This window comes from Carassius carassius, chromosome 32, assembly GCF_963082965.1.
Source record: "Carassius carassius chromosome 32, fCarCar2.1, whole genome shotgun sequence".
Classification (NCBI taxonomy): domain Eukaryota; kingdom Metazoa; phylum Chordata; class Actinopteri; order Cypriniformes; family Cyprinidae; genus Carassius; species Carassius carassius.
The window spans coordinates 5,839,089-5,849,847 of record NC_081786.1 but is presented as its reverse complement, the minus strand read 5'-3'; the positions used below and the strand labels follow the sequence as shown (position 1 = coordinate 5,849,847).

Here is a 10,759-nt window from a genome sequence, read left to right as displayed (position 1 = left end):
TTTTTATAAGATTTCATGCAGTTGTCTTGTATTGATATAAATGCTTAGAGGACAGTACTAATCATTTTTAATGTTATCGTCCTTATTATGCATTATTTATAATGGACTTTTGTCCATTAGGTCTTAAGTCCAATGTCCAATGTTCCTGGTTAACTATAAACATTTCTGTAATCAATATAATGTCTAATATCACTACTGCATTGTTCTAAGTGTGTCAGTTGGATTGTTGTATCATTTATAAGATACAAAATTAGCAACAATAATAAACAAACAAACTTTAATACAGACTTAATGTACAAATGATTCAGTGTAAAATCGATGTTGACATGAAGAGTGAAAATTAGCCTTAATCAATGCAGTAGCAGATGTCTCACTGAGACTCACCAGTTGACCGAGCTCACCAAAGCAAACTTAAGAAGAGTTTAATTTCTCCATTACAACCAGAGTCACGGACAGATGCACTCTTGAGGCTGGAGTCTGTTCCGATCCCCTGAGAGCCTCACCAACTCCACTTTTGAAAGAATAAACTAGCCTAAGTGACACACACTAGTGTCAGTGAACAAGTCAGTTAAGCCATCTATAAGGGACTCCAACACCCGCTTATTAAAAGACCCTGATTTCATTGAACTGCAAATTAGTAATACAATTTATATATATATATATATATATATATATATATATATATATATATATATATATATATATATATATATATAAATTGTATTACTAATTTGCATTTCAAAATAAAAAAGTGTGATATAGGCTACTATAGAAATGTTTGTAAAATTAGATAAGTGACTTTTATTGGACGTCATTGCATTATATATATATATATATATATATGTACAGTACAGACCAAAAGTTTGGAAACATTACTATTTTTAATGTTTTTGAAAGAAGTTTCTTCTGCTCATCAAGCCTACATTTGTTTGATCAAAAATATAGAAAAAAATGTAATATTGTGATATATTATTACAATTTAAAATAATTGTTTTTAAATGTATTATACTATAAATTATTATTTATTTCTGTGATGCAAAGCTGAATTTTTAGGATCATTATCACATGATCGTTTAGAAATTATTCTAATATGATGATTCATTATCAAAGTTGGAAACAGTTCTGCTGCTTAATATTTTTTCAGAACATGTGATACTTTTTTAGGATACTTTGATGAATAAAAAGTAAAAAAAAAAAAAAAAGGAAGCTATGTTTTTAAAATATAAATATTTTGTAATAACAATATACACTACTGGTCAGTAATTTGGGGTCAGTCATTTTTTTTCTTTCTTTTTTTTAAATAAAATCAATACTTTTATTCAGCAAGGATGTGTTAAATTGATAAAAAGTGATAGTAAAGAAAATATATTATTAGAATATATATTCTTAGAAAAAAAAATTATTTTGAATAAATGCAGTTCTTTTTAATCTTTAATTCATCAAATATATTAGACAGCAGAACTGTTTCCAACACTCATAATAAATCAGAATATTAGAATGATTTCTAAATGATCATGTGACAGACTGGATGTTACATGTGACACTGAAGGCTGCAGTAATGATGCTGAAAATTCAGCTTTGCATCACAGGAATAAATTATTTTTTTAAAGTATATTCAAATAGAAAACTATTATTTTAAGTTGTAATAATATTTCAGAATATTACTGTTTTTTCTGTATTTTTGATCAAATTAATGCAGGCTTGATGAGCAGAAGAAACTTCTTTCAAAAACATTAAAAATGGTAATGTTTCCAAACTTTTGGTCTGTACTGTATGTATGTATATATATATATATATATATATATTGAAACATTACATCTAACATTAGTGGTAGAAATAAACATTAAACAAGAGTTTACATTCTCCAGATAATATTTGAATAACTAATTTTGGCTTAGTGTAATAAATTCCAATATAAAAGTCAGTTATATATTTTGTATAAATACTGTGTATTTATAACACAAATTTTTTACAGTTTAAATGCCATTTTACACTCAACTTCTTAGTTTAGGAAGTGGAAATCGACATATTTGTGTCTACTTTGTGCCAAATCCCAGCATAGGTTTTCCAAAAAGAAAAAATGAATACGATATAGAAAAAGAGAGCCACTGAACAAAAGGTTTCCGTGTAGCACTTTTAAAACAAGGTTCACTGCAATGAACTTCAACAACATCATTGCTCAATAATAATTGGATAAGGATTTTAAAGAGATAGCACAGAGAAAAACAATTCTAGCTGATTAAGTATTTTAGGGCTGAGCATAAGTATAGGGAAAAAAACTTAACTGATTATGGAAAGCTCCATGACTTCTAAAGATTTATTGGCTTTCATGACCCCTCCAGTCCTGAAAATCTAATTACCTGATATTTTCCAGTTTTCCATGTGCGTGGGAACTGTTTCATTTCAGCATCAGACTACAAAACATGTAATTTATAAACAAATTTACATTCAAACTCCAGAAAATCTTCAGATTCCAACATCCTATAAAGGATTATCTGAATTGTGGCAGGTGTCATGACCTTTCACCCAGACACGTATAAGTTCAAATGACAGCATATGTTTTTACCTCTTTCCCCTGCATCACCTCTGTGAGCACGGTGCCCGATCCGGTCCCCTCCGAGCTGTAACACTGTCCTGTTTACCCAGCACTTTTTCATCTGGAGACGGATCAATAGAAAGGCTTCATCATCCCGCTGATCAGAGACAGACACCACTAATGAGGCTCAGAGCAGCTGACTACTCACTTTCCAGAGCAGGAAAGACCATAGGGGGCACGCAGGGTCAGGAAGAGGAACAGAGATACAAGAAATTGTAACGACCACTCATCAAAAAGCATGCAACTTCATCATGAACTACTATTTTCGTGAACATATTTATAGGCCTATATGTTTATAAAGATATCATTATCCAATCATCCCTAACAATAATGTCATGATTGTGCATTAAGAAAGTAAATAGGGTAATCTGTGATTTTATGTTGTCTTTAGGATGAAGACATTTTGTACATTTCTACAAACTTTATATATATAGCTTCTACGGTGACTATTGTTGATGCTGAGAATAGTTCTCAAATGTAACCGTTTATGAGAAATAAGAAGTTGTAATTGGTTTAAAGTTAATTATCTAGATATGTTTAGCCAAAGAAGGCCCATTCTTGCAAATGGAAGGCTAGAGTGCATATCCATTTACAAACATAGTTATACATCCATTTCAATATGGCCAAGTTTGAGAGGAGTAGAAATGTTATGCACAGTTGGATTTATTTTGAGTGTAACTGTGTGGAAACAATCGGATACTCATTCAGCTGACAAAAACACTGCAGAAGACCTGGAGGGGAAACAGTATGTTCTCAAGGTGTTTTGCAAAGCACTACTGCCACCATGAGGTGAGGAACAGAACATGTTACTAAAATTAATAAATATATACGTTGACTCTTCCTAAAGGCTGAATTTTACAAGTTCATGATTCAAGCAATTACTTTTAACTTCTAAATAGCTACAATCTTGCCTCACTGGGTCAGAACCAACAAGTACATTTAGCCACTGGATCTCAAATCCAACACTGTAACCTCGAAGCCATCACAACAGGTTTCAATGACCCATGCACTCTGAAATTGATTCGCATGTTCAGCTGAACACCTAAACATGCTTGGTTAATCATAAGCAGATCGGGAAACAACCGTTTACATCCTAGGAAGATTTTTATACTGTGTGCGCACAGAGTAAAGCATGTCTAACTCAGCTGAAGCTTCTCCCCATTTTCCCCCAATCAGAAAATAATTAATGAAGGGTTTATAATAACAGAAACCATTGATTTTTGGATTCTTTTTTTATTTTTAGTTGCGATTATCTAAATAAGACTAATAATTGGTCTTAAATAGGGTCGTAAGAGTCTAGAATTGCTCAGCTGCTCATTAGAATAGTTGCAAAGAAAGCAATTTCCAAAAAATAAAGAAAAAATTAAACCTGAGTATATTGTTTCCAAAAATAAATTTCAAACCAAGAACTAATTCTTTTCTTTAGATTGTGTTTCATCTAAATGCAACAATATGAATTCTGCCGTTTTGAAATTTGATTTAATGCATTAGGTTTAAGAAGCTAAATATGGGAGAAATTCTCATGTTCATCTCAATTTAAATTCAGCATGAATGTTTCAGTTTTGTCATTATACTGAAAACATTCAAAGTGCTGTCTGCATACACAATTTCGAGTGATAAGACTGCATAACCATTTCAAACATGCAAATATGAAAAACCAAGAACAGATACATGGAGAAATTGTCTTTAATGTCTTTTTTTCCGTTAATGAAAGCAGACAATTTTGCTTCAAGAAAAGAACTGCATCACTGTAGGATACTGTCAAAATGGAAGCTTTTACTTTTCTATTTACTGAATGTTAAGAATCACATTAGTATGGCGTCGCATAACTGAAAACATCAGTGACTAAGCTACTGTATGACAGAACACCGTGGTGGAATAGACGAAGGATCAGCACAAGAAACATTTCATTAGATAACGTGGAAGGTCTAAAGGTCGTTTAAAGTGATGGTTCTAAAAATCAGTTTATAAATCTTAAAAATTCCAAGAGACACTGGAACAACCAGTTGCCAGACAAAAATAGAAGAAAAAAAAGATTGGGAGATGGAGAATTCAAAAGTAAAATCCACTCAAGAAGAATGGCAAGGCAACTGCACCTCAAAAAACTAGGGTAACCACACAATTGCCTTGAAGAAACCATGCAAGACTGGCATCTTTTCAACGTCGATCTTTCCGATCAGACTTCCGATCCCTCTCGCTTCTGGAGGACCTCCTCCCTGACCTGCTTCCTTCCGAACTCATCCTTTTCTTGTCAGGTTTGGGGTTCTTGTCTTTTGAGCCCTTGCTTTCTCGTCCACTGCCTTTTGAGGACTTGTGCGCTCTCTCGCTGCCGCTCTTTCTGCGCTCCCTGTTTGACGGTCTCCGGCGGCGTTTGTGGTCTCGGCCGTCTCTATCCCTGCCGTGACTACGGGAGCGTGAACTGGAAGATGATGAGGAGGAGCCAGAAGAACTGCTACTGGAGCCACTGGAAGAGGAGCTGGAGCCACTGGAGGAGCTTGAAGAAGAACTGGAAGAAGAACTGCTGCTACTTCGGCTCTTGCTCCTCTTGGCACTGACTTTGGCCCGTCCACGAGCCTCATCGGTCTCCTTGCTAGCTTCCTTTGTGTCTGCTTTGGCTTCTTGTGGTTGGACTGATGGTTCTTGGCTTTGCTCTTGAGGGATTTCTGGGTCAGATTCAAGCGGTATCTGTTGGGTCTCAGGCGCCGTGTCAACTTGTTTGGTGTCATGTTCCATCACACTAGGGGCCAGGACGTCCAGTTGAGGCTCTTTACACTCCTCAGGCTGTATTTCCATGTGGCTTTCGGGGGCTTGCTGCGAGTCTGTTACAACTTCCTGCTTAGTCTCGTTCTCTGTCTCCTGCTCTTCCTCCTTTTGCACATTACCTACCTCTTCAACTGTGGCTTCTGGACTCTCAACCTGCAACTTACCCTGTGCCTCATCTTCCCTGACAACTTCTGTAACCTCCATCTGCTCTTCCCCCTCTTCCTTAGCCTCACTTGTTCCTACATCCTCCTCCTCCTCCTCCTCATCTTCCTCCTCTGCCTTCTGCTCACTCTCCTCATGTTTATCCTTCTCACTCTGCTCCTGCTCTTGATCCCCATCCCTCTCCCTAATCTCTGAGCTTTCCTCTCCTTCCTCCTCGACTACATCTTCCTCCTCGTCCTCCATTTCCACATCATGCCTGTTACCTGTCCGCCCTACTCCAGCCTTACCCTCCTCTTGATCTTCTTTCTTCGTCTCTTCAGCCCGACGGCTATCTTCCATTTCTCTGTCACCTGTCCTCTGGGACTGACGCCTTGGCCGAGCCTCCATTTTGTTGAGTTGCTCTGCAAAGGCTTCACGTCTCTCATCAAACACACCTTGAAAATTGAGGGAGATTTAATTTAAAAACAATTGTGAAAAAAAGTAGAAGAGAGATATATTGTGTGTAGATTACAAGGCAAAGTCTTCTAGTAAAAAGTCATAATTGCATAGAAAATTTTACAAGAATTAGCTAAATGTTGTTTTAAATAATTTAAGATGGAATATAGATTTTTTTTTTTTTGGTTTTTTTTTATTGCCTGATGCCAATATCTTAGAGCATGGTATACAACATTAAACCGATATACGTTATCACTAGTTGTGGGCCGTTATCGGTGTTAACGTGCTGCATTAACGTGAGACTCTTATTGGGCGATAAAAAAAAAATATATAGGACTCATACTCATTGTGCTTTCACACAGGACGCGTTTGCAGTCCGCTAGTCGGTACGTAAACAATCGCTGCACTGCTGCAGACGCACCACTCCTGGAACGCACTGACGGACCGCAACCGCGTGAATGCTGGAATCGGTTAACATGGGTGTGTAAAAAAAATATGCAATGCATACGCACTGCAGACGGAGAATGTGTGAAACAGGCGTAAGGTTGTTTGCACCTTGTGCAATGTGGAATTCATTTACAGCTTTCTCAAGCAGTTTGTGATGCATTTCGGAAATAGGAGACAAGCCCCTGGTCTAATGCACCACCTGTCTTGAGAAACCCGAAAATTAATTTGACATGAACCAAGAGAAATGGACCAAGAGAAAACATTACCGTCTACAGCCGCGAGAGGGCGCTCTATTCTGCTCATTACTCCTGTAGCCTACATTGAGCAGCATAGAGCGCCTCCTCGCAGCTGTAGACAGCAATGTTTTCTCTTGGTTCTAAATAAATGCGACTTATAGTCCAGTGCGACTTGTTTTTTTTCCTCGTCATGACATATTTTTGGACTGATGCGACTTACACTTAGGTGTGACATACTTAGGTGCGACTTAGTCCGATAAATACGGTAATACAATTTTTAATAAATATTTTTACTGATATTTTTTTTTAAGATGAAAACTTCTGAATAAATAAGTTATCAACACAACTAACACTATACTTATAAATAAATTCCACAAAACAAAAAATGAAAAATTTCCATTTAAAAATCCACATGGTAAATGCAGGAGTGCAAGAATGCATATTGCAATATAAATGCATGTTCCAGACCACACAAAATGTAAATAACAAGTGTAAACAAGGTCTAAAATATATACAAATCTATACTAAATTTATACAATAAGAATAAACCATCAGAAGCCAATCCAAAAAAAAAAAAAAAAAAACACCTTACCATTTAATTTTTTCTGAGACTCTTCCAGGAGCTTTTGAGTAGCGGAGCACATTCGCCCGGGCAGGTAGAAGATCGGGGGCTTGGTCTTTGTGCGAATGAACTTGATGAGCTTTGAATTATGTGCATTCCACTCTTCTTGCTGAAACACAAGAACACCATAATGCATGGAAAACTTTTGACTAAGAACAGTCTATACAAATAAAACTACTGCAGGTATAAAATAAAAGAGCTGCAGTCTCCCTGCAGCTGAGACATACCAGTTGAGCGAGCTCCACTTTGTGCTCCAGAAGCCGCAGCTCTGTTTGTTTGGCACGTCTTTCTTCAAAGAGCTCTCTCCTTTCACTCTCAACTTTTTTACGCTCCTGTTCTGCCTGCACTTCCAATTTCTGCTCAATTTCTTGGCGTCTTTTTAACTGAAGGGGGGAAAAACATGAAGTTTTCAAATTAAAAGCAGCACTTTGTTTCAAACGTGGTTTGACTTCGTGTTCGGTGCAATTCGCTGACTTGATTCTCAACTTCAACTGAATACAAATAGCGTGGGTGGGGAATAATTCAACTTTGAGGAGCAGATGAGAAAAATAATATTTATTCTAGACAAATATCTCAAAAGACACTGCCTCACAAATATACAAATATATACATATATTTTTTTTGTATTCATAGCATATACCCACCCGGTCCGTGGACACAGTAGATTCCTGCTTAAACTTTTGCAATGTTCCCATCAATAGGCCAAACATGCGCCGGTTTCTGAATGAGCAGATAAAACAGTTAAAGGTTTAATTAGACATTCACGCAAATGTGTGGTGAAAAAAACAAGGAAATCAAATAATAAAAAGCTTTTCAGAAAATGCCCATGTCAATAGCAGTACCTCTGCTTTCCTCTCTCATCAATGGTCTGATCTTGAATAAGATCTCGGCGCGTACGTTCTTTGGAGGTAGCAACCACAGATGACTGCAACGCTGGCTGTAGCAAGGATGTTAAAAACATAAGCAGACAAATCTACGCAAGTGAAAATGATTTTAAAAAATTTCGTCTGCATACTTTTTTGACATCGTCATCGTCCTCAGCGTCACTGTCATGGCGTGAATCTCTCCTGGCTCGCTCATCCCCTGCCAGCCTAGTATAGCATAAACAGACTGTAAATACATTTGGAAACATGCTAAACAGAAATGAACTTCTATCATAACATATCTAGAAATCAGGTAGCTAGTAAGCGATGCCTCACCTCAAGAGTGCCCCTGCGATGTCTCTCTGTTTGGCTGGGGGTCCTCCACCACTATCTGAGAGTCCACGCCTGTAGAGGATCGACAGACATTAACAGTAAATCTAATATGAAATTACTACAAGCACTTGCTAGCACAAGAACAGATTCTTACCTCAGCAAATTGATTCCACGCCCCCTACCTCCACCTGGGCCTGTGATGGTATTTCTCCTATTCTGACCCGGTCTACAAAAAGGCAAAGGGTGGAAGATGCAGAGTTAATAGTTATACCTTTATATAAATAAACAGACCCAACTATGACTGTATGACTTCTTGCTCAGCTACGTACACAAGCTTCTCAATTGCATAACTTAGTATCTCTCAAATCATAATTTAGTAATTCCAGACCCAATTAATTGACAATTTTTGCTTATGTTGAAGCCTGTATCATTTCAACTTATATTTACATAATCATTCAAAAGTTAAAAAATAAAAATAAAAAAATAGATTTTTGCCCAATCAAATCCTCTTTAGAATGAGACTAACACACCCCCTTCATACCAGCTGACACGTAGCAAATCACGTCCAGTGCTGTGACGTACTTAAAGCCTATTGGCTATTAAAAAAAGTAAAAGTCTCTCCAATCATGCCCAAGCTAAATGTTGCATATAAACATGCACTTCTAAAGCTATATGGGGGATCTTTAAGAAAAATTGTTACTTTCATAAGACAAACAATTACGGAACTGTTTTGTGTCGCTGCTATCCAAAGCAAAGCTCTCGAAGCAAATCCACTAACATACGTCACTTACCATTCAAACAAAGCAGGAAGTACCTGCAGGACTCATGACTTATCACCTTTGCAAACTGTTAAACTCTAAAACTCAATATTCTAAGAGAACCTTGTTTTTAATTTAATTAACACGATACAGAGGCTAGATTTAAAACAAACCCTCATTACGAAGAATTAAAGCGAATACGGTGTTTTATGAGGCCTGTCATTCTGCTTTCAAACGCAAACTGCAGACTTGATGCTAGCATAGTTATTTATGGCAGCCTGTGTGATAAACATAGCTGCGAGACATCACTGCACAAATATAAAAACGGATTAGTGTAATTTTTGTTGTTTTAACCTGGAATAAAACACGTGATTATTTAGCTTGCGAGCTAACGGTAGCCGCAGTCTAACGTTAAGCTTGCTAACAGGCCCCGGTCTATTTCCCCCCCAAAACAAATGTTACGGATTAAAACGCTTCATTAAGTAATACCTTAACTCGCTTGGATCTCTGCCGGTTAGTTTTCGAATATTTTCGTCCACGTTCTTTAAGCTTTCCTTGGCTTTTTCCAGCTGGTCTTGCAAGCTTCGCACGGCCACCGCCATCTTGCTCTTCGTCTTCCAGTAGATCGTGAAGCGTCGTGCATGCGCTCGGCTCAATGAAGGCGCATAGGACTGATCACGTGGTTCAGCGCAAGATTTATTTATTTATTTATTTATTTATTTATTTATTTTTATTGAATAAAAAGCACAGGGGATACAGTATCAAGCACAAAAAAAATTAATACAGTAAACTCAAAGTAAAGCAAGGCAGTAGATAAGGGATAGTCTACTAAATAATAACAATTCACAAAAGATTCATAGAAACTACAAATACAAAAGATGAATATAAGTAAATAGAAATAAATAACAATGGTAATACATAAATAAATAAGAATCTTCAGAAGACCAGGAAATAATTTATAATGAAACCATAAATTCTTTAAGCAACAAAGAAGTTTTAGCAGCTTTCTTATTAGCTGATGAACAAAGAGAGTCATAAAATAATTTTAAATCAACACAAAAAAAGTCTCAAATTGGGCTTCGAAAAAGTTACTTTACACTTATGAAGATAAAACTCGCCACATAAAGTAAGCAGCTTTCTGTCATCCATCTGATTTGATCCGGTGTCCCAAATCAAAAACAGCACATTCACAACCTCAAAAGTAAAGAGTTTGTAATAAGCAGAAAAAATATGCCAGGCTACTTTTTTCCAGAACTCTTTTGCATAATCACATTCAAAAAACATATGTGGTATTGTTTCAAGATTAGAATTACAGAATGTGCAGTGTGAAGATATGTCTAACTTAAACATAAATAGATGAGAGTTACAGGGATAGTAATTAAGTAGAATTTTTAAGTGAAGCTCTTTCCACTTGTTAGGTAACAGAAACTTATTAATGCCAGTCGATATATTAATGGTAGAAAGAGAAGGATAATTTAATTTCCATTTGAAAAAAAAAAATCTTTGGGATGACAGCTGTTCTTCCTAATAAGAAATCTTCTTAT

General features: G+C 36.4%; 1 protein-coding gene across 1 annotated transcript; it reads right to left on the bottom strand.

The window, feature by feature from the left end:
* Positions 1–4,264: 4,264 nt before the first annotated feature.
* On the bottom strand, positions 4,265–9,864 carry pnn (pinin, desmosome associated protein). Its single transcript, XM_059520006.1, has 9 exons — positions 9,705–9,864; positions 8,612–8,683; positions 8,461–8,529; positions 8,277–8,352; positions 8,104–8,198; positions 7,906–7,981; positions 7,489–7,644; positions 7,232–7,370; positions 4,265–5,955 (listed from the first exon to the last, which is right to left on the bottom strand). Exons 1-9 carry the CDS (start codon positions 9,815–9,817, stop codon positions 4,754–4,756), a joined length of 1,998 nt encoding a protein of 665 aa, XP_059375989.1. The 5' UTR covers positions 9,818–9,864; the 3' UTR covers positions 4,265–4,753.
* Between the last annotated feature and the right edge of the window lie 895 nt (positions 9,865–10,759).

Coding starts and splice junctions, on each gene's coding strand:
- pnn (XM_059520006.1), bottom strand. CDS start 9,817: ATGGCGGTGGCCGTGCGAAGCTTGCAAGACCAGCTGGAAAAAGCCAAG. Junction 8,684..9,704: donor AGAGATCCAAGCGAGTTAAG/GTATTACTTAAT, acceptor GCCTTTTTGTAG/ACCGGGTCAGAATAGGAGAA. Junction 7,371..7,488: donor AAGTGGAGCTCGCTCAACTG/GTATGTCTCAGC, acceptor CTTGTGTTTCAG/CAAGAAGAGTGGAATGCACA.